The sequence below is a fragment of the Strix aluco genome, chromosome 4 (assembly GCF_031877795.1).
Source record: "Strix aluco isolate bStrAlu1 chromosome 4, bStrAlu1.hap1, whole genome shotgun sequence".
In the NCBI taxonomy this organism is placed as follows: Eukaryota; Metazoa; Chordata; class Aves; order Strigiformes; family Strigidae; genus Strix; species Strix aluco.
Window position 1 is genome coordinate 105925129 of NC_133934.1, and position 27251 is coordinate 105952379.

The 27251-nt window shown below is 45.9% G+C and overlaps 1 protein-coding gene across 2 annotated transcripts; it reads right to left on the bottom strand.

Moving 5' to 3' along the window:
- Positions 1 to 61: 61 nt before the first annotated feature.
- Positions 62 to 25278, bottom strand: NEK9 (NIMA related kinase 9). Of its 2 annotated transcripts, XM_074824758.1 has the most exons (23): positions 25003 to 25278; positions 24516 to 24545; positions 23589 to 23766; positions 20543 to 20598; positions 19585 to 19655; positions 17614 to 17719; positions 14849 to 14980; positions 13796 to 13906; positions 13163 to 13227; positions 12196 to 12246; positions 10944 to 11136; positions 9581 to 9725; positions 8450 to 8650; positions 7978 to 8024; positions 6986 to 7141; positions 6489 to 6597; positions 5767 to 5928; positions 5217 to 5387; positions 4946 to 5005; positions 4186 to 4376; positions 3798 to 3962; positions 2989 to 3201; positions 62 to 2582 (listed from the first exon to the last, which is right to left on the bottom strand). In XM_074824758.1, exons 1-23 carry the CDS (start codon positions 25192 to 25194, stop codon positions 2460 to 2462), a joined length of 2928 nt encoding a protein of 975 aa, XP_074680859.1. In that variant the 5' UTR covers positions 25195 to 25278; the 3' UTR covers positions 62 to 2459. The 2 variants fall into 2 exon arrangements, with proteins under 2 accessions (XP_074680859.1, XP_074680860.1); XM_074824759.1 differs by lacking the exon at positions 24516 to 24545.
- Positions 25279 to 27251: the final 1973 nt, after the last annotated feature.

The window sequence follows — 27251 nt, forward strand, 5'->3', positions numbered from 1 at the left end:
TATGCATATTTCTCCTTCCTCTTGGAAAGAAAAAAACCAAAAGAGTCTGAACACAGGAGAATGAGTTTAAACATTTATTTAAACAGAAACTCCAAACCACTACACCCTTTAACCTTTCAAAAAAAGACAACGACAAACTAGTTTTCAGCCAGAGTGTCAGAGCAGGCATAAGTTGTGTTCCACTATAACAACTCAGTAGCAATACTAGCAGAAGACCAACACATATGGAGCTAGCACTGCAAGAAGGGGAGAAGTAAAAAGGGTTTGAAACTGCTCAAAGGCACTTCTGCCCACTTGCCCTTCCGTTTTCAGCCCAAGACGAAGGTGCTGGCTTTAAACTGCTTTTTTGGTTGCATAGCTGGCTGGTGTGAAATCTGTGGTCTGTAACAGGCACAACCTGGATAGCGTGAATCCTCTAAGGCACATATGAGATTGCAGAGCACAGGGCATCCTCTGTCAGGGACCCTAATCCTCCACTAGATCCAAGGGGAATCCAGTCTGTGCACCTAGCTTCCCAACTGCAGAGCATTGAGAGATGAAGATAGCAGTGCACTGCAGGAGAGCGACTCCCATCAGCTTGGTGCTTGCTTATTGGACACGGCTCAGGCTCAACTCTTCGCTCCTCAAAGGCACTGCCGCAGCGTGACCAACTCAATCGTTTCCAACTGCAACAATCCTCAAGCCGGGACCCTAACCCGAGAGAAGTGGCTCCAACGCACATGGGGAAAGGAGAGCAGAGTCACAAGGGCAACCAAGCGGTGCGGCCACACCAGGGTGCCTGACTCGCCGCCTCCCAGGAGGGCTGTCCTCCTAGCCTTCCTGCGGCAACGGTGGGTGGGCACACCAGTACGATCCTTGCCCTGGACACTGCACTGGAGGGACTGCACTTGATCCAGCTCCAAGATACTAGCAATAGGCATCAAAGAAGTATTTAAGGAGTGTAAGTTACAAGCAGAATGGTTTGGCATCCACCTCTAGAGACAAACAGGGAATGCTGGCTTCCCCAGAACAGTCTCTCAAAAGAAGTAGTCTAGGAGAGGCAATAGGATATCCAACTCCACGAGACCTAAGGCAATTCTAGTGACACGCCACTGACAGGGATGGTTTAAGCCTAATGAAATCACAACCCCCCTCTTACAGCAAAGGTGAGAGGGACTCAGGACTCCTTAGAGGCTTCATGTAAGGCAGGGGAGGCTAGCTGCTCCCGGGGATCCTACCCATCCCAAAAGCTTAGTTCAAAGTCAGTTTGCTAATAAATCTAAGGGGAATAAAATCAACCTCATTCTCTAACAGGAAATGAGGAAATCTTGAGCATCAGACCATGCCTCTTCCCATCTCCAATTTTCTTGGGAAAGCCTCTTGCTTCTAGAAAGAAGGTGAATTCCGGACAGAGAGTTGATCATTCATGGTCATTGGGGAAGGCTGCATCCTGTGACCATGGCATTAATGACCTATTCTGGGTAGGAAACCACATTCCAGCTTCATCAAAACACTGAGTGGAAAAACACTGATTCTTCCCACACCCACACAGAGTGTGGCACCAGGGGCTGAGCAGAACAGAAGCCAAGCAGGGAGCAGCTACGGGCTTATGCCAAGAAACCAAAAGCTCTGGCACCCAAACCAAGTTGAACAGCTGGAGCAAGAAATGGGTTACTTAGTCTGAGGCCCAGACACTTGTCATCTGGCTGGGAAGCAGGCGGTCTGGAACTGAGAACTAGAGATCCCACCTCAGACAGTCCCTACTACTGCTATTGGAAACGACACCTGATTCACTCATCTCGGTGCATTGCCTGGAAGTTGGAAAGCTCTAGGCACCCAGAATAAAGCCTTTAAACTCTGTCTATACAGGCCATTGGACACATGCCTTGAGGCCAGGGACATGCTGTCTACCATTATCTCCCTAACAGGAAGACCTCCACTGCCTCCAGAATGAGACCTTCTCTGCTCCCTCTGCCCCTGAGCAGAGGGGAGCAGCCTCACCGGCTGGGCCTTACCATGTGGTAGGGAGAGAGAGGACCCTAGTCCTTCACCCCTCTGAAGCGAAGGTAGTGAGTCTTAGGGTTCAGCCAGCTTCAGTACAAAACACATCTCCTCTCATCTAGAGATGCAGTGATGAATACTGGGGTCCCAAAGGCAGCTCCCAGGAAGCAGTGAAACAATGAAAGGGCCACAAGCCGCTACTGGAGCCATCGCCATAACGGGGCCGTTCTGCCTCACGTGCAGAATTGACAGAATAAGGTACAAAGGAGCTGCTGCTGCTTCAACCACTGAGCTGGCCTAGAGCTCAGGGGCCCTTCCCCTCTCAAACTCACTCCTAGTTTATATCAAACGTACATGGGTGCTGCTCTGGAGCCTCCGGCCTCGCTCCTTGTCTGCGAGTGACCTGAAGCCAGGAAAGCCGCTCTCTGCATTCGGTTAGTGTGCTGTGAAGTTAGATGGATCCCAGTGGGCTCAGGAGACTAGAGGCTGGAGCGGCACGAGTCCGTTCCCAGGAGACACCAGGAATCTGAATCCAAGTCAGGTTTCGGATCCACTTCCATCTCCTCTTTCGCTGTCTGTGTTCCTTTGGAAAGAACCTCCACCTGCCAAAACACAAAGCAGTTATCCAAACAACTCTAGGACTAGCTGTGAAGAAACAAGGAGCTGCACAAGGCATAGTTTCTATTCTCCACAGCCACGTGGGACTCTCCACAACATCTGACTGCCCATCCCTTCTCATCAGAAGAAATAAAGGGGAATCCCAGGTCCTTCAAGGACTGGGCTGTCCTCACAGGAAATTGTCGTCTTGGCTTCAATCCTGTTGCTACTATCAGAGCCTGCATCAGCAGCTCAAACAAGAGACAGGCAGCATGCTCAGTACCCCCATTCTGCTCCAAGAGAGACGTCTGTTAAGAGCTGCTTTCTTCTGCACAGCCTCTGCAGTCTATGGAGGAGCCGTTAGGGCAGTGAGCCCTGAGCATAGATGTGCTTCCAGGTGATGGGTATTACCTGCTGTATTCCCTCTGTCCCCCTGCAGAACTGCTGGAGTTGGGCACTCAGACGAACAGTTTCCTGCTGCAGCTTCTTCTGATCATCCAGACACTGTAAAACCAGGCCTCGGAGGTGTGTCACCTCCACTTGCAGAGCACTGCACATGCAGCCCGCAACAGGAGACGCAGCCTTCCCTTCACCGCACGGCAAGGTTGGACTCAGGCAAGTAGGCTGCAGAGACATGGTGGGACGTCAGGCCAGGTTTGAGTGCAAGGCCAGGAGTTGTATACGCCACAAGAAGAAACCATGCACAGAAAGTATCACCCCAGCCTGTTTCCTGACTTCCCAAACTTGTAGCAGCCCAGGTCAACAAGCTACTAGTCATTACATCTTCAGTACAAAGCCACTAACTTCCTCCTTTTTCTGGGAAAACTCCTGGAATAAGGTAGTCTCACAGGTTGCAATTTCTCAGTGATTTCCTGTATCAGTTGTTCTTCCTATCTCACAGCAGTTTCTGCTTTCTAAATTTCTATCTCTGCTAGGCTCCTGGGCCTTAGGCTTCTCTTTTTTTTCCAACTGCATTAACCACATTTTTTCACAGAACTGATCTCATTATTTTCAATCAGACCAAGCCCCAGCTTTGTGTTCTAGATTTCTGTGAATTGTTCTCTTTGCAGCATCATCTCTGATTACGAACAGCCCTCTTTTCCACATCCAGATGAATTAGGCCAATCCAACACCCTCTTCTCAGTTCTCCCCATAATTCAAACATTGCCATTTATGGTCCCCAAAAACTTTTGACTAAGCATTCACTTGGATAACATTACCCAGGGCTCTGTCTTGGGCTTGTTTAGTCCAACAGGTTCCTCAGAGGCCACTTTGAGTCCTTGAAGTTTCTGGTAAGGGAGAGTCTCCTTCTCGGGCTCTGAAGATGCCATGCTCAGAGGAAAGGGGCTGTCAGGCATGGGGATGAATTCAGCGTTCTCCAGCTCCTGGATACACAAAAGCAGCACTGTCAGGCCTGCCTGCCTGCCTTCATCTCCTCAACCAATGCACTAACACCCTCTTGTGGTAAAAAAGGCAGCGAGGCTAAAGGGGTCCCCACACAGCACAGCTCTGAGAACCTTTCAGAGCATCCCTTAAAGGCAGAAGGGGCCACTTGCTTTTCCCCAGCATAGATCCCCACTTTAAGGCACTTCTGAGAGACCCCATTACCTTCCGCAGCCAGCCAGGGCAGGAGCTGCTGTCAGCACTGTTGCCTCCCTTAGCTTCTGTGGTGCTGATCCAGCCCCCCAGCTCACGATCTGCTTCCATGGTTCCCCGAAAGCCTCCGCTGGGATTGGGGGTCTCCGCTTCCTGTTCATGATCCTCTTCCTCTCCTCCTCCAGTTGTGCAGCTCTGAGCCACTGGCAAACAAGAGTGAAAACTTTATACTTTCCCTACCTCTGCTATTCCTGTTGCCAAACCCCAGCTGGAGCAGAGAAGATGCAGAAATCTGGGCTGTATGGCCACGTGAGAGCACATGCTAGCAGCACCTCCCTCAACAGCTTGTTTCCTAACACTCCCTGCAGGCCTCCCCAAAAGGCCTTGTGTGCAGCAGTCTTTTGCAGCTTCTTGGCTCCAGCCCTCCCACAGGTGCAAGAAACTGGACTCCATCTCTCCAGCAGCTGCCCCATAGCCCCACTTCCCTTATCAGCTCTCTTCAGTGAATTCCTCTCAGCTTTTCCTTGTTTGGGAATTGAAGCTCCTCAACTACAAAGGCCCTGCTGAATCCATGTTCTTCCTCTCCGTTTCAGTTTTCTCCCAGCTTTGAGCCATCCCTTCCCATTCACAGCACCAACTAGACTTCCTGCCTTTGAGCTCTTCCATGAGGCCTTTCAAACACACAGAAACCATGCTGCAGGACCAAACTGCACCCACTCAAACTGACCACTGAATGGCCTTAAACCACAGCTCCCCGGGGCAGGTTACTCACCAGTACCAATGGACAGGCCACTGCTGTTGGATCGGATTGTTTTAGAGTTCAACACCTTTTCTGCAAGGAGAGAACCATGCTTTCAGTTAGAGTGCCACATGGAAAGCAAGGCAACTCCTACAAAGGCACACAGCAAAGCCAATGTTGCAGGTCTAGAGCTCAGAGCAGCCTGCCACATTCCCCCCCAGGTTTCTGTTCCCAGGCAAGGTCCTGGCAAGCAATACAGCATCATAACTAAGATCCCACAATTTCATCCTAAACTTACACTTACCAACAATGATGATGGTGTGCCAGCCACGGCACGACAGGTCTGGAACGTGATGCAACGATCCAAATATTGGCCGAGGCCATGAGGTACAAATATCCGAGCCATGAGCTCTCTCGGTCGATGTCATTGCCAGACGCCCATTCCCGCCGTTACCCCAGGCAAAGATATGGTTGTCTGAGGAAAGAGAGATTCAGGAGCCTCAATTCACTCACTCCTTCTTGGCCTGTAATTGCTACAAGGATCACAGCCTCCCTGCTGTAACTGCTATCCCAGAGTATCTAATCTACCAGCCCCATGTTGCCAGTGGGAGAACAAACTGATAATGAATCTAACAGGCAACCACCAAGCTGGCACTCTGCAGCCCCAAGGACAGCAAATGCTTGGTGCTGCACTGGGACAACTAACAGGGACAGAGCACCCCAGTCTAGGAGAATTTCTTTATTTCAGTGCAGCGCTGTGGGGATGGTCTAGGAAATGATCAGTGGGAGCCAGTTAACCACCCTGCAGATCTAGTTCAAAGGAACCCACCGCAAGTTTGGAAAGACCCACTCACCGTCAGTAGCAGCTATGGTGAATTCATCTCCACATGAAACCCTGATCACCTGCTTACCCCCCAAGGGGCCTCCCAGCAGGTTAATTCCCAGGTGCTTCTTATAGTCCCCCACACCAAGCTGTCCACACTTGTTGGAGCCGAAGGTCAGCAGGCGGCCTCGCTCTGAGAGGAGGAACGAGGAGACAGTCACAGCAAGGGCCCAACTGTGGAAGCAGCCATGCATGCAGAGAACAAGCAGTGACAGCCCATGACCAGGAAGGACTCTGCTGAGAAGCCAGCCAGGCTGGGAGGGGACAGTGCCAACCAAGAGGAATGGCTTCAGCCTGGAAACACCTCCCCAGTTCCTTCTCCCTTTGCTCCCTTTTTCTGATGCTGGGGGCTGTGACTCCTCACAGCCCTCTGACTGGCGTCACTTGGGCAAAGCCTAACTTGGTCATAAACAATTCCTCTGCTATCCCAGAGCATGATTCTTCCCTAAACCTTTTTTTTTTCCCCCTTTCAAAAAAAAAAAAAAAAGTAAGGCTGACCCAGAAGCTGATGTTGCTGCTTCAGCTGGCCAGGAGGCAACACTGCTAAGGAACAGGAATCCTGGGTTCCTGGAGCAGGCATGAGCTCTGCTACCAAAAGCACAACCCTCAATGTCAAGGGCCAGGCTGAAAGGGCAAAGCTGATGTAAAGTAATCCAGGAACCAGTATTCACTTCTTAAATACGTAGGGCTCACCATCAATGGAAGCTGTGTGTGTCTTCCCTGGAGAAATGGTACGGATCTTGTAGAAGGACAGCTGCTTGGCCAAAGTAAGGGAAGTGGCGTATGGCACCTCACAGTATGTCTGAGAAAAGACATGCGGGTAAGCACAGAGAGAAAAATCACGCATTCATCAGCTAAGACCTACTCAATCGGGTCTTGCAGACCACATTAATCTAGACAGTCCCAACACAGGTATGGTAAAGAACTGCCTGAATCCACGTCACTGACTAAGTCGCCCTGGAGAAGCTCACTATCCATTTCACTACCTCAGATCTGACATAAGCCCTTAGGGCAGACAGGAAACTGAGGAACAAATTGCCTCTGCCCACAATCCCAGTATCCATTGTCTTGGATTGGAACTAACAAATTGGCATGAAGCTAATGAATGCTTTGTCATTGTCACAGGACCTCCACTTCCCCATATACTACTGACTGCTGGGAGCTGGAGCCAGGGACCCAAATGCACTTACGTCATGGTTGATTATCCCCGATGTGCACTGATTCAGGCCCAGCTTGTTGAACTCGTTGAGTCCACATGCCAACACTTTGCCTGTCTGGGTGAGCAGAAAAGTCCCATCACAGCCACAGTGAACGGACACAATGTTTAAGGTCTTCGGAACATCCACCTACATGGAAGAAATATATCCCAAGAAAATCAAAATCCCAATACCTACTATACAGAAGCTCGCACATGAAAAACATATGGGGTTAGAGCAATGGTTCAGGTCATCTGGGCACTGACAATACCCAATGCAGTTATTTTGAATAAAGGTGCAAGAATATCATAAAGTCTATAGCATACTGAAACTCTGGTCACAATGCAGAAATCCAAGGCATTCTACACCTTGTGTGCAGGCACCAGTGAGCCAGAGCACAGGAACCAGGAATGTGGTGCACAGGCATCCTTGGCCAGCTGGGGTCTACAAGCACCAGACCCAGTTAGCTGAGCAGGGCTAGGTCTGTGTGATACTGTGTGATCACAGATTTTTGGCTTCCAGGCACATCCTTCTCTGTTTCTAACCCTCAGTGGGTTAGATTACTTCAATTACCCCTAGCACTGTATTTCAAGAGGGTTTTACTTTCAACTCATGTTTAACCCAGTATATCAAATTCAAAGACTCCCAGTTGTTTGCACTGCTGCGAGTTTCCTCTACAGACCTGAGGTATGCAATTTGGTGTTTCCTACTATGATTTCTACAACATTAAGTTTGGCATTTCCAGATCCAGCCTGGAGATCAGAGCAATGAATTTCTAAATCATGATGCTGGCTGGGGAGTGGCATGTCCCTCTGCCATGATCTCTATGGACAAATGAAGCAAAATAAAGTGAGGAAGTAAAGTTAAACTCTCACAAACTCTATGATACTTCAGAAAAGACACCTGAATGTCAGACAGTTATTTCCAAACAGCAACTGATTTGGGTTCATGCCCATGCAGATTTTGAGAAGTAGTCGCAGCCCTACCTTCTGAGGGGTGTAGTGATCTTCTTCTGAATCCAAGCCCAAGCGCCCTGCATCAGTGAAAACACTGCAGTTAGAAATGGCCTCACAAGGTGCCTGCCCCTAAGAAATGGTATTGTCTCTTCATAGTCCCAAAGGAATCTCCCTACAGAACTAGAAACCTGCTCCCCTACACGCATGATTGCCTGCCAGTCCTCAAGGTACTCCAACCCCACTCACAGAACAACCACCCTACCCACAGGGAAGGCAAGCAGCACCCTAGAGCTTCCCAGAGTAAAGTGCCAAGGACTCAGTCCCCAGTTCCCCATTCTTACAAGGAAAGAAAGCCCCAAAGAAACAATGTTCTTGCCCCCAGGACATACCAGACAGCCCTCACCCAGGCCCTGCATTACACACCTGCACCAAGCCACTTTCTGGAGCGCACATGCCCCAATGCCTTTAGGTTCCAGACTAAAGGTAGGCAGACTCTACCTACCATACTCCCCACAGCCCCACGTGTAAACTTCTCTGTTCCTGGTCAGCACCGCCACGTGGTTATCTCCACACGAGACCTGCTCCACAGGGTTGGTAAGAAAGAAATCCAGCTGCAGGGGCTCAAGCACTTCAGAGCCATAAGCCTTGTCAATGCCAATGCATCCATAATAGTCCGAGCCAAAGGCATACACCTGGCCCTCATCTGAAGGACACAAGGGAAGCTCAGTCAGCACACAGGGCTTGTATTGGGCTGCATGTTAACTTCTCAGGACACAGCCAGAGCAACCTCTTTTCATCCTCCTCTTTAGTGCAGAGGAATGTCATCAGGAGAATATGGAGTCCTTTCTTTTTCACATTAAGATGGATGACCTTACACCACAACCTGCAGCTATTTCAGGCCACCAGTGTCAAAAAATCTTGGGTTGAACCTGACACTTTAACAGAAACCCACAAATTGATCCTGTGGCTCCCTAAGTCACTCCTCCAGCACATTGAGCATCTGAGCTTATCTCTGTCAAACCTCTGCTTTTCCAGCATTGGCAAAATAATCTGGAAACTACCTTGTTGAGAATTATGTTTTCATGGGTAAAGCACAATTCAAATTCTTCCGTAACAGACAACACCACAGTTAAATCTTTGTATGAGCAGGGTTAGAACTAGAGACAGCTACCACGTCTCAAGCTTTCTGAATTAAATAGCAAATCTCAGATATGAGAGACATCGTCTTTTATCACTGGGTGACTCTTTCCCCACACAGTCCAAAACCAGTTTCAAACACATTCACGTTCTTCAGGCTCCATCTTTAATACAGACTAGTATGGAGGCAACACATGCACTGGTAAGAGCAGGGACTCTGCAACTCTGCACAGCCACAAGGAGTTGTGCTCAACACCCAGCTTCATCACCAAAAAGCATCCTTAGCAAAACACCCAGCCTTCTTGGGAGCCACGATCTTTCTCTATATGATAACATTGATCTATCTCCACTACTGTACCTACTATCCTCAAAACTGAGGGGTAACATATGGGGCTTTCTCCTTTGTGCACAAAGCTGCTCTGCTAATCTTACTGCGAAGGCAAATATCTCCACAGCACAGCGAAGTAAGGGACGGTGGTGCCTTTCCAGCTCTCACCTGTGATGCACACTGTGAAATCATCTCCACAGGACACCTGGCGAATGGCTTTTCCCTGAAGCTTCTCAACATGCTTTGGCTGTCGGTAGGAGGCTCTGTCTCCATGTCCCAGCTGCCCGTGCAACTTGGTGCCCCCCTGCATATTCTGCAAGACAGGAACATCTGGTAAGGTTATGTATCCAGAGATGGTGCCAGTAATTACAGCACCTCAAATGAACAACAGAAGACAGCAAAGAGCAAGAGAAAGTGTGTTAGCCACCTTAGGGAAGAGACTGCTACCTGCAGGCAACATTCTAAATGGCAGCGCAGGCTTTCAGGCAGTTATGCACTAATGAGGAGTGATCCAGTCTCAGGCCACCAGCTGGTGAGGAATCCCTGCTCCTCTCTCACCTGCCAGACTACAGAAACTTCTCCCTGCTGCAGGACTGAATTCCATCCTTCAGCTTTTTGACCTACTTTTCTAAATCCCAATGGCTGCAAAGAAACCCATAATGTGAAACAAATGTCACTGAAGTGGCCAGACCTACCAGTTCTACAGGAAAAACAAAACAAATCTGAGTAGTGTTGAAGCTAAAACTAAAATATTACTAGTCAGCTGAAAGTTTTCAGTGGCCATTCTTGCAAGAACATCCAGCAAATGACTTCAACTTGCTCTCCTCCCATTTGGATCACTTTCTTCTATCACCCACCTACCAGTATTTTCTAATCTGTTTTAACAGATTCTGTATCATCAATACAAAAGCCTGTGGAAGCCTGGAGATGCAGAATACCTCCATGTCACTGACCATCTAAGCCTGAGAAAACTGGATTCAATTGTTTAAATGTGTTATATGCCAACATTTTTTTAATTCACTTTAAACTATTACAGAACTTCCACTCATCATAAAAAGCAGAGTTGTTTAGTATAATCTCTGGTTTCATCCAGAAGTTGCCTCGCAGATGACATCTGTATCACAACAAGGTCACTCATCCCACCCATTCTGATCTCAGAAAACCTTCCTCAAAAACACACAAAGCCAACAGAGCATCACAAAGCCTCCAGTGCATTTTCAGTAGTCAGGAATGGAAGGAAGAGATGTTTGACACAATGTCTGGGCCTACAAGTCCCACCTACAATCCTCAAGTGCACAGCAACTCTCCAATACACCTCCTGTCATGATGGAAAACTCCTCCCAAAAACACACTTGCCTTAGGAAACTTGAGTCAGCCCCGAAGCAGATGGCCTCACAGTGTCCACTGCAATCAGATTTCCCCCTTCCCAAGCTGCTTGCCCATCTGATTCTAACAGGCTTATGAATGGTCAGTGGTGGATTGGACGCTCCTTTCCCACCCTTACCCTCTTCCTGCTTTTTCTCTCACTTACCACCCAGGTGTAGAGCTCCTTCTCCACTGTCACCACAGCAAAGTGAGTGTTACCAGCACACACCTGGCGTGCACTGCAGCCACTTTTGATGGCATCCAGCTTCTGGGGGGTGGACTTCCCACCCCCCCAGACATACACCTCACTAGTGCGCGAAGTCACCACTGCAATGGGAGCCTCATTCATGGTACTGGACCTGCACAAAACACACATGCTTTTAATAATGAGTTTGCATTCACTGTCATCACTTATTTTCCTACTGTTGTCTATCAGTTTCCCCTTCACAACCATTCATGGTTTTTATTTTCACAAACTGTTCTTTTTATTGAGTGGTTGCAAGGCCTCAACTGCCTATAGACACTGAATGTCAAACCTGTCCCAAAGCAGCAGAGAAAGTAGCCTCCAGGAAACGTTTTAAAAAGCCTACAATCCAATTTGATGTCATTTTAAAAGACCAGGCTTTCACTGAATGGCCATGGAGCTGTTCTAATTTGTGAAAAATGAAAGCCTTACAAACGGTCATGAAATCTCCCTCAAAATACAGAAGCATCCAAAAGCTTCTAACTTCCCTCTCTCTTCTATTTAAATTACAGGCTTCCATCTGAGGGCAAAAATATACTCTTTGATGCAGGTAAGCATCAATTCACAAGCAGATTGCAAAATGGAAGCTGTAATCAAAGCAAACTGTTTGCGAGCAATTTATGAACTGGAACAACTTCACATAAAGTGCTCAGATAGTACTTCCAGGTTTATGAGGAACAAAAGGTCAAATTCTATGTGACAAATCATCAGAAAAGCAGCTATACGTGTCAAGGAAGCTATTTGCTTACAGGCTTGCTGGGGACTGTGGAGAACCTCTGCATATATCCAGCTTTATGAAAGGTATTTATATTTATTTAATATTCAACATTCACACAGTCATATTCCTCCTGCTCAAGGGAATCTGTGTGAAAGCAGGGATCTATATTACATCCTCAGATACGTAGGCTGTAACGACTACATCCTCAACAGGACAGATAGAGCTGTATGGGACCTGCTGAGGTAAGGCTCCAGCCATACATATAAGCAGGATATGAAAGGCAGAATAAAACATGGGACAATAGCCATGTAACAACTATGTCCAATTCCTAGCACTTAGGGATCTTCTAAACTACACTATTCCATTAGGGTTGTCACAGACTAACTCTCAGCAAAGTTCCTCTCTGGGGAGCTGTTCTCTCCAGACTTCCTTTCAAACACATGCCCAAATAATTACCTTGGTCGCTTATTTGGCCCATTAAGCAGTGTGACTTTCTCTTCCATCTCCCTGCCAAAGGAGAAAAAGCATTTTAGGAAACAGTAACATCACCCAAAGCAATTTACTGACAAGCAACACACACAGACTGCTTTCCCTTCCAATAAAATGCTGCTCCCTCTTGGAGGAAATGTGGCAGCTGTTTACCAGCTCACAGCAATACACAGTAAGCAGGGCAGAAGTAATGTACCATATAGCTAACAAACTTCCTGGAGAGCCAAAGACAACAAACTACATATATACCAGGATGTGGCCAACCAATACCCATACTGCCCAAGAATGACCTTAAATGGCTAAATATTATCAGGATTTTGGCTTTTACCAGTGCATACAGCAAGACAAAACTCAAACTTTCCTGATCACCAAGTAATAGAACCTTGGTATGAAGGACTAAGTCTGCTGTCCCCAAACAGTCCAGAATTATGGTCCACCTTTCATAAAAAGACAGTGTGCAGGCTGATGGTCAAACTAAGCTAAAATGGACCAACTCTCTCCAGAAGAGGGAGGCAACAAAGGGAGAAAGCAGGGACCTCTATATTGCACGATATGTATATTTTGAAAGGCCTTTCCCAATGACCATAGGAGGATCTCTGTGACCCTTTGTTCACAGAGATTTGAAGAGCAGGAACCAGCATTCCTCAAAGAAGCCTCAGAAAGGGATGCCTCAAGGTTCTCAATACAACAGCTTCTAAGACCAAGGATGCAGATATCTTCTCACCATACACATGCACCAACAGAACATCAGATCAGAAGACAGCAAGAATGCACTTCTTTCCTAAAGAGGCAGTTGTTGAAGTACACTTTATCTTCACGTCAGGCCAAATTAACTTAAGGACTTTGCCACAAAAGCATGAACACCACTAGTCTGCACAAACCCTCCTGTTCTGCCTGACACCTGTCCAGGTTTCAGGCAAGACCATCTGATTACCTCCTGCGTTTGCTGAGAAGGGGATGTTCAAGCAATTCATCTGCAGTGGGTCTCTTCTCTGGATCCTAAAAGTAGTGAGTAACAAGTTATTTTCTGGGAAATGTTCATCATCTACAACAGAATCTTGGGCCAGAAGACCTCATTCAAGTCTGCATGGACCTCCTTCCCTGACTCCCTTCAGAAGGGAAAGGAATTAATTCAAATATTTGGAATGAATAGGGATAAATACCAGGGATGTGAAGGAGGGACTTCCATGCTCTGAAACTATCAATACTACGTTTGTTTTCAAGAAATTAATCCCCTACAGAAAGCCAGAGTCACAGTCAGAGAGCCAGAACTTTAAGAGACTGTATAGAGAGGATGCTCCCACCTCTGCAGCACAGCATTAGAAAATAATTGCTTCTGCCAGGCCATTAAATAATTGTTGTCAGAGTAAACCCAGCACCCCTCCAAAGCCTGCAGGACTGAACATCTTAAAAGAACGCTTTCAGAGGACTACAGGAAGCCCAACCTTAGTGATGCCTCAGACGTCACAGAAATTGCTCTGCATCATGTCATTCCCCTTCACCCCTGAATTCCATGGTTTAGGCAGCTGGAAAGGGATGTCTGAAAATTAAAAAGTATTTCACCAACCTGATCAAGGCAGGAATTCACCATCTGGATCAGCTCCCAGGAGTAGACAGTGGAATCAACCTCCATGGCACGATTTCCCTGTACAATCTTCACACAGAGGTTCAGGGGATTCTAGACAGAAACCAGAAACCAGCTGTAAGGGAACTGAACTGGACAACGCGTTCAATGGGGAGAGATGCTACAGGCCACCACTATTTTCTTCCTCCTCCTCTGATCAGGACACATCTTCCTCCTTCCCTGCCTAGCAGGTTCTCAAGAAACCTAATAATAATTCCTGCAGAAACGGTACCTCTGATAGCTAGGACTTGGTGGCAACACCCAGCTTTTCACCAAATTCCCTAACAGTGGAGGGAGGATAGGTTTCTCTCTGCATGGAATCTCCTATGTAGCACATTGCCATTGAAACTATGCACAGCAGCAAAGTTACTGGGGACTCAGCAGCCATGATGAGAGGACGTCAGGAAAGGATGGTATTTCCACAGCACCTCTTCAAGGGTTACAAAATCTTGCATCATGGCAGCTAGCAGCTTTTCCCATCTCATGGCACAAGTTGGCAAATCACACATGCCAGCCAGCAATGCTCCCTTTCACCCTCTCCAAACTTTAAGAAAGGGTAACAGTATTAAATCCTATGAAATCCAAAGGCTGGAAGTTTTCGCAACAGAATGCTGCACAGAAAATTCACAGCTAGTAATGCTGAAAAAACCAAAAAGACTACACAATCACAAACTTCCCCCTCATAGAGAAAAGGATGTTTCATTCACAACCATGATACAAATTAGCACAGCTTGTATTCTGCATCTGGTAAACCCAGGGCTGCAGACAAGGATGATGGAGTTTTGCAGATGCCAGAGAGGAATCTGCAGTGCAGGGTAAGGGAAATCGTGCAGACATTTTCTCTGGCTATAGTTGGCACTGCCAGGCTACCGTTTTCCTCATCAGTAAATTTAAACAATGAAACAAAAACATGAGTTAAGAAAGCTATGAGCCAAGTGCAAATCTCAGGGTGATAAAAAATAAGGTTACTCAGTCCATCCTGGTTTGCAGACTTACAGTAGCATCAAAGGTCCTCTTCAGAGTAAGCAGCTCAAAGATGACACAGCCTACAGCCCAAATATCTGATTTGAAGTTGTATTTCACACCCTGGCAGAGTTCTGGGGACATGTAATATGGAGTTCCCACCAGCTAGGAAAAATAACATTTAAAAATCAGAAATGATCCATCAGCCTTCAATTCAGGAGCTCTGCATCCATCATGCTCACAGATGCCCATAAGCACCAGAGCTAGACACAGCTCTGAAGTGACACAGATGACACACCCCACCAACATTCTGGAGGAACAGCAACAATAAGCTCATTTCTTCCCTTCTCATCCACAAGCCTGTGCCTGCATTTCTTAGAAGACCCTAGACACCTGTCTGCTCAGATCCTGATGTGGTACGTACTTCGCAATAGAGTTGTAGTCATAAGAACACAGCAAGGACTTGCCCCTCTCTTAAATATACTTCATTTAGGGCTTATGTACTGACCAGGCGTACAGAAACCCTCATAAGAGGTTGAAGGAAAAGGGATCTAGCAAAACTTCCAAACAGATGCCAGCCCATGGCTGTGGAGCCACTCTGTCTGATCACAAGGTACTGCCAGGACAAAGGCTACTCTGTCTCCAATGAAAGAGGGGTTACTTTTGGGTCAGTAAGTAGAAAGCTGGCATGAGTCCCACCTGAAGTAGTAAGCTTCACTTCAGAAGTAGGCTTTCCTGAACAATTGGTTTAAAACAAACACTCCCCACCACACACAAAATCCCAAACCCCAGCATTTAAATACAGAAGCCCCTCCCAGCTACAACAGAAATACTGGTGCAGCTCAGTCACAACGAGACACAGGACAAACATGATAAAAGGTGCAAGAATGAAGCTTCTAGATGAAGGGAGCTCATTCCCTAGCAAGGAACTAGACAGCAAAATAAAATGAAAAAGACAGAATTCAGAAGAAGAGGAAATATTTATAGTTGCTCTCTTTTCAACTCTCTCAGCAAAGCTCTTAGGACTACAAAGCTTGCCTTTCATTAGGCTCTGCTAGTACACTAGATACCTCATGGGCACATTCAGAAGCCGCCATCTCCCCGTCACTTCCCGTTACAGAGCGTGACAGCTACAGAGATACATGACTCCTAGCCACGGGAAGATTTAGAAGCCCAACTAGTTGGAGAATCATATTGAGAACTAGGACGCTGCACCTAAAGTTTCTTTAAGCAAAGGATAGTGTAAACTTTCTGTAAGAAAGACAGACATATTTTATATGTCTTACTTGGTAAATGGGAGAAAGAATGATAAAGACATCAGCATTTAGTAAGCAAGGTAAACTTTTTACAAAATTGTAATTTGACTGTTACAATTACAAATACTGACAATAACATGTTCTGCACTCATTTCACAAAAAATTAGTTCCAGACGACCAGTCATTAGATCACAAATTGAGCAACTAGCTCAGAACACAGCCAGCATATACAGAATGAAATACAGTTGAAGGTATGTAGTTTAAAATTTTTCAGAAGTGAGATAGGAAAAAAAAAGCTCACAGGTATAGATGAAGACACACAACACAGGCAAAAAGAAACCTGGAAATTCACAGCACAGCCTGCACTTTCTCTGAAAGCTAGAAGGCCGTGAAAATTGTGACAAAACAGAAGTGGTTTTGCTGCAGCCCAGCTTAGCGAGGGCTTTATGCAGTAGCCTTCAGTTCCCACTTACTGTGCAACCGTACAACAGTGCTCATGTTCTGGAAGGAGGTTGGCAAGTACTTAATGACACATCCTAACAGAACACCAACAGCTTGCATTAAATCTAATAATATGGCCTGGTAAGGGGAAGTGCAAGCTGGCTTGCATCCCAAACAATAATAAAGGCCTTTAGCAGAAAGGAGCTCCAGACAATGTCTACCTTTCCAAGCCTAGTGCTCACCACAGAAACTAATGGAGCTGGGAAATCCAAGCTGAGCCTTTCAGGTACCTGCAAGACAGCTTACCCTGTGTCATAACTCTGGCTGAGAAACTGCCTTCTGGAAGGGTCTGAAACGAAGAAAGCCAAGCTTGACAGCCTTCTGGTAGAATTAATCTCTCCTACAAAGCTTTTCCACCCTCCAAAACATTACCAATAATCCATCCACCTGGTTACCGTAAGAAGCACAAGTGCCTTTCTTGCTTCTTTGTAATTCAGTTCAGAGCCTGTGTATTAAAGAGTAAGGAAACGTATCTATGGCACAGTGCAATGTCAGGCGAGCACATCCAAGCTATCTCAGATCCAGCTGAGGCAAAATGCCCCTGTTAGCACAGCAGCATGACCAAATGAATTTAACTTGCTAAGCTGGGCTTAGCTAGTCCTGAGGGAGAACACTGTACTGATGTGACTATACTGCTGTCTCTGTACCTTTGTACAGCACTGCCTTCATATTACATAAATTCACCTTTGGAAGTATCATGCCTAGGTACCAGAGAAAGAAGAGCAGTGCTCTCTAATGCAGCTACACTGGCTCTGGCACAATTCCATGCCCACAGTGGCACTTATCTTTAGTCTATTGCTGCTTTGCGGAGACACAGACATCCAAAAGGTAACCTGGGAGCAAGGATAATTGCAGGCTGCAACACACCAGCAACTATGCCAATGTTAGTGAGATAACGTTGAGAGAAATCAAGGGAAGAGGGAAAGGAAAACCACAGAAAACAAGCAGCAAGAATGTACAGCATCCCTGGTCTTCTGCAAGGCATGCAGAGATGAAAGAAAAACACACCTCGGTTTGCACACAAAGGCGGCAGATACTCACAGTCTCAGCCATAGAGTACTCAGAGTTCAGCTTCTTTGCCAACCCATAGTCTCCCAATTTAATCAGGTTTGCCTTGGTTAGAAAGATATTTAATGTCTTTATATCTCTGAAAGGAGAAGAAGAAACGCAGACACTCAAATGTATTTCTGGATTTCACAGTTTTCCACACACTACTATACCTCCCCCCCAAAATGAGGTACTTGCTACTCTGCCAGCACTGTCTCTCACACACACAGAGCTCTTCAAAGGCAATTTGACCCCAAGTACTGGGGCAGTAACTGCAGTTAGTTTTATCACATCCCCACACAAGCACAACACAGTCTAAGTTCAGGCTCCAGACACCTATGTAAAGGCCACAGATCAAAGATAGTTCTCTTCTCCCTCTCAGTCTCTTCTCGTATGAAGGTCATTGAGCAGGTCTTATTTTTCCTGGTTTTATAAATAGACCCAAGCCAGGAGTCGCTGAGCTCACTAAAAACATAAACGTATGCATGAATATGTATGTATGTAAATATAAACAAACACAGAGCATGTGAAACTGATGCCACTCTAGAACTTAAACATAACATCCCTCTACCTTATGGCTCAAGAACAACTCTTTGTAACAGGACTTACTATGCCCAGAAGATCAAAAGGCCACAAAAATGCTGAATTCTGAAACTCACTGAAAACACTTTCTCCCAGACAGAATCATTTATATGTCATTTCACAGATCAATATAAGAGGCTGTAAATACAGAGAGGACGCCCCCACAATATGATATGCTTCCCGTGGCCAACGCTTCATAACACCCCCTTTTCCTAACATACCATTAACAACTTCCCAGTGCAGATCAGGACAACATCAAGTAAAGCAGCACTTTGCATTCATCCACCTGGGGCATCGCAAAGTCCTGGGTCACTCTGACAATGTCTGCAGCAAAAGGAAATTACTGCAAACATTTAAATAACTGTTCAATTCATTATTGTGGAATGATCTGGGGCCACACATATTCCTAGACTATGAACCCTGCCCTGAAGAGGGGCAACAGAGGTGGCAAGCAGGAAATCACTGCAAAGCAGGACAGACATGACATCTCCTCTAGGTCAAAACCTTAGGCACTACTTTATTGAATGTAGGGTACCAACCCTTCATTAGCAAGGCTTGCCAATTACCAGAGATTCAGAATGGCAGCAACCAGGATGCTAACCCACAGGAAACATCCTGACACATCTGTGCTCATTAGTTAGAGAAGGATGTTGTGCAGCACACAACCCAATCATGCCAGAAACAGCTGTCTACGTGTGCAGTACACCCCAGAACACCATGGCCTCCTTGAAGCACATAAGCCATGAAATTTATCCTTCCCAAACAGAAAAGGCCAACAGAAAAAGGTAATTAGCTACTCATTAAAATCTCAGAGTCAATGTCAAAATTACCACTATCAGTTAACAAGCTGTATTACTACTTGAAATAACAGGCTGAAGAAATGAGATTCAGGCAAACGCAGGACAAATCTTCGCACAGGTTATATTACAGCAATGCACCAGTGCAAAGTTTTCATCACTGTTAGCCTCCAGGAATTACAGAAGGATGTACATGTTGGTTTGAAGCTATTAATTGTGGAGTGGGTAGGAAGTACCTTTGGCCTGTGGTAACTGCTCTTCCTACCCACTTTAGCAAACATCACTTACGTGCTTCGGCAATAAAGGGCCAATTTACTTCCTTCCTACATGGATTAACTCCTTGTTCACAAAACTGCAGCAAAGAAAGCAATTCCATTTTCATATACAAAATTTCTTGCACATTTATCACAACACTGTTTCTAGCCCTTTACAGAAGGGATACTTAACATGAAGGCAGTCCAGCTACGCTTTGGAGAGAAGCTCAGTGCTTGCTTTAAACACAAAAGCAAAGGCTACTCAAAGGAGTTCTGCACTCACATCCATGAACCGCACTGGTTACCTTAGCTTTACTTCATGCCACACTTACCTGTGAAGAATTCCTGCTCGATGAATGCAGCTCACAGCTGATGCAATTTGAAAGAGATACCAAACCACCATCTGCAAAGGTAGGAGTAAAAACATTATGCGAAGCTCAAAAAAACCGCACAAAACCCCTTACGTCCCAGTCACACAGAGGCGCAGCAAGAGGGCCTGACCATACCATTTAGTTGCTCTTTCAGGAGTACGAAAATGTAGAATTTCCCATTTTGGAAATCTCTGAAAAGATATTCCAAAAGGTAGATTGTTCTAGTGCCATTCATGGTGTCTGTCCTGACAACTATGATAGAATTCAATGACTGAAAAGACTTAGGAATGACAGCCAATGACCATCTGGGAAAGACCTATGGTTGGGCTCTCTGGAATATGAACTGTGACCATGTAATATTCACCATAAGCCAGAAGGCCTTAAAAGTCATCATATAAGATAAATAAATGTAATCATTAACCACCTCAGCATAAGGTAGAAGCAGACAGCAGAAAACAAGTTTAAAAAAAATAAAAAGACAGAAAAAGGAACAAGAAAAAAAAACCTATGATGAAACAGATTCAAGGTAATTACTCAGAAAAGAACCTACAAAATGGTTAAGAAGGGAGAGAAATTGAGTACCCACCAGGAAGAAACACAGAAAGAGGTTTTAAAGTTAATGGTAAGATGATAAGGTGATAAGATGATAAGATGACAAAAGTCAGTTGAGCGCTCTTTCATTATTTCTCCCTTGGAAGTTTATACTGCTTATAGACAGCCAAAAATGAAAATAAAAAGTTTCTGATAGTCCATAAATGCTTGCAATATTCAACAGGAGAGGAAGCATGTCAGTCCCCAGATATACACAGAAATTCCTCACCAGCGCCACGGAAAAAATGTGGTATAAATACTCAGAAACCAGACAGATCCCCAGAACATTAGGCCAGCCCCACCACTCCCTCAAACCAGTTCAAATTACCTCTTCTTCAAATAACTTGTCTTTCTGCCGCAGAATCTTATCGTAGAGGTTCCCTCCTGTAATTATAAGTGAGTGAGAAAGACAAGAGAGGTTCATCTTAGTTAATGGCAGCAGTTACTCTGCTCAGGTACTACTGGGAATACTCAAATCCTCTAAGAGATCCGATGAATCACTACAGCTCTCCCTCAGCACTCTTCACTTAAACTGGACAGGCACTCACAAAATTAAGTTGTTCTTCCATCTAAGAACTTCACTGGCATATCTAAGCTTAAGCTGAGATGATTCTTTTTTATCACCACCATTTAATACTCTCCGAAAAGTGAATTGCAAAGATAGGCTAGCAGTCCCTACTTTTTTTACCTGTAAGTGCTTCTTGGGATATGTAAACATTTATAACCTGTACATCAAATCACGTGAGATTGCCCTGCTCAGCATTTTATATATATATAATACATTAAAAAAGAGAAAGCAAGCAATTTCAGTTCAGAGTAGTCCCTGAAAGGACAAGTTACTGCCTTTCCCCACTTACTGCCCAGCTCTGACCTGCCTCTCCTTCATTTGCCCTGCCAAATACATTGATGCAGAATTCACAAACAGTTGGCAACAGCAGCACCACCAACAGAAGCCTGAAATCATCAGACTCTTCATGGCACCTCACAATTTCAAGATGGCAGACTAAAAATCAAGGAGAGCTAAAAGAAACGATGCTATGGGCTGCAGGCAGTGAGACTCCCTGTCAGATTAGCATCCTACCAGTCAATCCCAGATCTCTGATCACATCCTGTTGCTATTCCATTTCCCAATTATCATGTATTATGTCCTAATAGCAACAGAACACCAGGCCCTTTCCCATTCCCATGGGTATGGTTCAAGACAGCTTTCTGCTGTATGATTTCCATGGGTCTGTCAAGTTGTAGATGTCCAAAGCAGGTCGCAATGGCTCCTTTGCCTCCTTGAGGGACTTAAGGCTTCCATGTTAGGAAGATCTTTCTGATATTCTTACTAAGATTCCATTCTTTAATTTCTTCTCATTCAGCCTTACTATAACCTCTCAACATTTCTTTACTCTGCCTTATGTTTACATTTGCAAATTACCTACAAATCACTCTTCACATTCACAATTTAACTGAAGTATTCACTTCTGCCTCTTCTTATGAACTTCTTTCCTAGTGATTCAGGCTATGCAGGCTTTTAGTGAATTCTGTTCCTCATCTCCCACTTTTTGCCATCTTTTTTGCAGCTCTTCTGAACCAAAGAGCAGCATAACAGGTACTACATGGCCAAAATCCTACACAAGGAGACAAATTAGCTCTTGACTCAGATAATCAATACCACTATGCACACATACTAAAAACAAATTACTTTCTTTTTCATTTCATCTAACCACATCTAACCTTCTGACACTCTCTTCTCTCCTCAACAAATGTATTTGATAGGATATTTCTTCCCAAATCTGTTTCAGATGTATTTACTGACGTTACCCACAATAAATCCAAGTCCTGTGGTACCATGATATACATACAGAACTATAGGCAAATAAATCAATAACTTGGCTTCCTCCCCTGTAAAGTGGGGATGATATTTACTCAAATTTGAAAGTCTTTCCTAGATCTCCAGAAGAGACATGTCAACTAAAACAGTAAATACTTTGGATTCTGAGGAGTGTCTGACAGAAACTAGTCCAGCTTTACTTTAAACATTACTCACAGTTTATCTTGTACACGGGAAAAAAAAAAAGCCACAGAAACAACTATTAACAAAACCAATATCCATAAGTCTAAATGAGATTTCCTCTTTCTCACATCCCTAGTTCTGTACCACTCAGACACATTCAGGCAACACAGGCTATATACTCATCTCTTGGTTATTGTCCCAGAAGTAAAACAGTTTAGAGACATTAACAAACACGTACAGACATCAGTACTATTCAGTTTCTCTCTATGCTCTCCAATGAATTTATAATGGCTCCAAGCATGCAGTCTTTTCAGGGCAGCTAAATAACTCACACAGAGTACTCCTAAAACAAATGGTGCATCAAGAGCTAACATTCCCCTACTCCTGCACTGGACTCCACCCTGCGTAAGAGTAAAAAGCAGAGAAGCAAAACCAGCTTTGGCCAACCTTTCAAAAATGCTTTGCGCAACTCTGTTGTGCTCCCTAACCTGTCCCAGTGAAAACAATCTGTCTAAGATGAAAACAAGATGATAGCCTTTTTCATCAAAAAAAAAAGTTTCTGCTGATGAGCCAAGGCTTAACACAACTCCCAAACACACACAGGACACCTAGCCAGGGGAGCTGTCCCACCCATCCAGAACCGCACTGCAGTTCTAGGTAGGTATCCTGTTCCAGCAATATCAGCTGTACATGATCTCCTCTTCCAGCTGTCTAAGAGCAGCTGCAACTCAGACCCTCATATCAAATCCTTCTACCTCTCCAGCCCAGCTGGGACAGTTTCCTCTGCAAACTCCACACAATACCATCTCATCTACTCTTGTGTGGAATTTTAAGTTTTCTCCACCACCAGACAGACCGGATTGGGTTTTTTTTAATAGTAAACGTAGAAGCTGATAGCACAAGGCAGGAAAACTCCTGATTGCAGAGTGCCAGTAGATTTTTAAAGCTCTGATTCGTAACTGCCAAACAGAGGGGTCTATTTAAGTGACGCTACTGAAAAGCAGCCCCACTCTGTTCTGGCAGAGAGGCCTGAATATCTTCATGGTCTTTTCCAACCATCCTCCTAAAAGAACACAGCAAGGCGCATCAGAAGTGTACATTACCAATAACCCCCTTCTTCCACTGCATCAGCTACTCAGAAGACTCGAGAAATCATCTACTGCCTGAACTGCCTGCACTAACTACTGGGCTTCCTTCTTTGGCACCTGAGACACAAATCAGTCTGAAGGGTTCTCAGGAGCTACGCAGCAGAATCCACCTCCATTCCTCTGCTTCCCAGAGGACACCCCACAAATACTCCCTGCAGATGCTGCAGGAGGGTGACTCAGCAATGTGGCAGCTGCCTGTTTGTAAGCAGGAGTAGGGATCTCACCATTACAGTACTCCAGCTCAATCAGCAGCGTGGTGTTATCCATGAAGTGATTGTAGTACGCGATGATATTCTCATGCTGCAACAGGGCAAGGATAACGATTTCGTTCAAAGCATCACGACGCTCCTTTTCTGACAGCCGGGTCAGGTCCACCTCCTTCCACACTACAAGTGAGTCATCCTGAAACACAAAAACATCTTTTAATTAAAAACACACTACTATGAAGAGAACATTATGTGCCTTTACAGCAGGAAATTAAAATTTCAGGAAAGGTAAAAAAAACTTTCCTGCCTCTTACAGATTTCAGACAAAGATTCTTCACAACAATAAGTTTTGAGGTTTTCTGTTTGTCGCTAGGAATAGCGATGGCCTGAAGCCGTCTTTCTAGCTGGCCAACACATGCTTTGGAAAAAAAAAAACAACAAACCACCACCAAAAAAACATACTACAAGGTTTCCAGGGAAAAACACCGAGTTTGTTTTGTTTCAATAAAGACTAAACATATTCTGGTTCAATAAAGGGAGAACAGTGTATTTCCAATCCCATAAGTGTAGGATACAAGACTACGAGCCATTACAAACACCCAGGTATTCCTAAAATAAAAAAAAATAAATAAAGCAAACAAGAACAAATTTAGTTTGCCCTTGTTAGGCCCACCCAGATTGTCAGACCGGCTATAAGTGATCTGTTAAGTGAACAGTGTTCATTTACAACTGTTCGAGCAGTGACACCTCAGGGTGGCCTTCCCCCAGAAAAAAACTGAAGAACAGCCCTTGGGAACCAGTCAAGGGCTTTTCTTTGACAGCCGCTTAAAAGCACAACTAGGATCAAACTGGATGGGACTAAATGACTTGGGAGCCACGGAAGGACTGGCTTTTCAGCCAGTTTCCTCTGATTATGCTGAAATGCTGATCACGCGAGACAGTTACCTGTATGAGATGCCCCCATGTCCTCTGTGACTGGAATAAAACATAGAAAAATGAGGAATCTATTAGCATAAGAAGAGTCTCCACATCTCCCTACAAAACTTTAGGGGACCGAGAGACTGGCGGCACTCAAATGTGCCAAAACCCAAACCCTGCGCCCCTCGACGCCGAGGGCCGCAGTCGTCGCTTGGCGCCGGGAGCTGTCACCCAGAGGGCTGCTCTCTGTCAGTCAGTCACCCAGGGCGCTGCCTGTCAGCCTGTCAGTCACCCCAGGGCGCGAGCCCCCCTGCGGCTCTTCGGGCGCCGGGGCCGCCGACCACCCAGCCTCCGGGAACCGCCCCGCTCGCCCTGAGAGCGGCCCTCGGCCCTCCTCGGGAGCGGCCCCCGTGGCCCCCTTCCTCGGGGGTCAGGAGGAGGAGGAGGAGGGAGAGGGGCCTCTCTCCCGCTGCCCGGCGGGGGCCCGGCCCGCCCCGCCGCCGGGGCAGCCTACCTCGGTGCGGCGGTAGAGGGTGGCCTCGCCGAAGGCGCCGCGGCCCAGGGTGCGGATGGGGATGTAGTGCAGCTCCTCCTGCTCGCCGGGCAGGCTGCCGCCGCCGCCGCGGGACCCGCCCCTGCCCGAGGACTCGCTGCCGAAGTCGGAGCTGATGGAGTCGCAGTGCCGCTCGTACTCGCCCAGCGACATGGCGGCGGCGCGGCGCCGCTGCGGCCCGGCTCTCCCTCAGCGAGGCCCCGCGAGCCCGACGGGCTCCATATTGGCTCCCGACGACGACCCGGAACCGTTTCCTGCCGCCGCGCCGACCTCCGCGCTCCCGCCTCCCGCCGGGGCCCGCGCCGGCCCGGCCTCGGCCCCGCCCGCCGCCCCCGGGCCCCGGCCCAGCCCCCCCAGCCAGGTCCAGAATGTATTAAAACCGGCGCTTCGAGCGAGCCAGCCTGCGTGGGGCTCCTGCCGCGCTCGGGCTTCAGCACAGGCAGCCCAAGCCCTCTTCCACCGCTTCTCCAGCCCGCTGCCTCCCTCGTAAAACCTGCATAAGCAGAAGTTGCCTCAGCTCTTGACAAAAATTATTTTACTGCCAAAGAAGTCAAGAGTTCAAGGTTATTCTCCTAAAAACCTTTCAAATTATATTTTGGTAATAATTGCCTGAAGTAACTGATTTATATCAAAATTAAGTCATTACTGGTTTTGCTTAACTGTACTACACATAACATACATTATTGAAAAATAATTGCTACAAGGGAGAACACACCGATAAACACCACAACCGTATCCCAAGCTCAAAGATCTGCTGGAAGGATGAGGGGACCTGCGGTGGATACACATTTCACACCATTAATAAAACACAGCAGTGTCCCTTACCGTGCCACTCAGGGTTCACGAATTTTCTCTCTAACCGAGATGAAATAAAATGAGAGCTTCACAAATAATACTTTAGATCTGGAGCTGCAATAATTTCTCTGTCATAAAGAAGTATTAGCAACCTTTATCGTAGGTTAATGATTTATTTTCTTCATAGATCATGCACACTATCATAATTTCAATATTTTATTTTCAAAATTCAGCAGTCACAACCACAGATGGGAAAACAGAGTTGAGCGATGGTGATTGTTCACTTCAGGACAGGTGGTCCTACACTTACAGGAGACATCAGGAGCCGAAGCACAAATCCCTAAAACCAGGTACAACAAAGCCTGGTTAGCTCTTATCCTACTACCTTGGGAAGATGCTTTGTTGCTCAGAGGGTGGAACCACAAGTGGGGTTCCTTGCCATGAGGTGGTGGTCAAAGAGCTGTTCAGCATTATATGCATCTATTTTAAAAGTAACTTATCCATCAAAATTTATTTGCTGTGCATTGTAACTATTTCCAGACAAAGATGTTGTCCTTCTAATCGGCAAAGGCAGCACGTCAGTTTTAGAATAAAGGAGCTTGCAGAAACGCATGAAAAAGCTCAGACATGTTCTGCTAAGGATCATTCCCTCCCTCCACTGTGAGGCGAGTACCTGGAAAAATATCCTCTGGAAAATAATAATTTTTTTAAAAATATCAAGATGGCAAAATCTCACAGAAATGGGATTAAGGAATCTGGAACAGTTGTAGAAAACCAGAATACAGTATAATACACATTATTCCATAAAATGATCACAGTAGTAGCCACAATCAGGTTTAGCCACCCCACAATGTTACCTTTACTATGCTTTAAAAAGCAGGGCAGTAATTCTCACAGCAAGATGTCCCTAAGGGAAGTAGCAGCCGCCGCCCACTCAGGTTTACTGGAATATGACTGAAGAATATACACCCGATTTTACACTGAATTTTTTACTCAAGCATTTAAAGAAATCACACCATGTAGAGGCAATGTGCCATTCTGCCTCTTGCAAAATCATTACTTGGATAAGGGTAGGAACACTGTCATTTATAGCAAATCATAGCAAGTATCTGCCTTAGTTCAAAGATCTCATTCATGGTTTCAGAGTCAAGACAGTACATTGATTATGTCACTAACACAAGGAAAGAGCAGCCCACATTGAGAAGGAAGAAATGACAAGGCATCTACATGGTTAACTATAACTAAGACTACAATACCATGAGATTCCAGTTACATATGTATAGCAAATACCTTACACCTGGGGAAAGATTATCCAAAGTATATTCAGAGAGGAAATAAAAGACCAAGCAGCTGGTATGGGCGAGAAAACCCTAGAGTGTAAAGTTCTGCAGCAGATCAGACCGGAGCTGCAATAG

What these genes read in the sequence shown, in the direction of transcription:
- NEK9 (XM_074824758.1), bottom strand. Translation starts at nt 25,194, where the DNA reads ATGTCGCTGGGCGAGTACGAGCGGCACTGCGACTCCATCAGCTCCGAC. An exon ending in ATCACTACACCCCTCAGAAG is followed by an intron (nt 7,142 to 7,977) that starts GTAGGGCTGCGA and finishes TCTTCCATGTAG; the next exon opens with GTGGATGTTCCGAAGACCTT. An exon ending in TGGCCTGTCCATTGGTACTG is followed by an intron (nt 4,377 to 4,945) that starts GTGAGTAACCTG and finishes CTTGTTTGCCAG; the next exon opens with TGGCTCAGAGCTGCACAACT.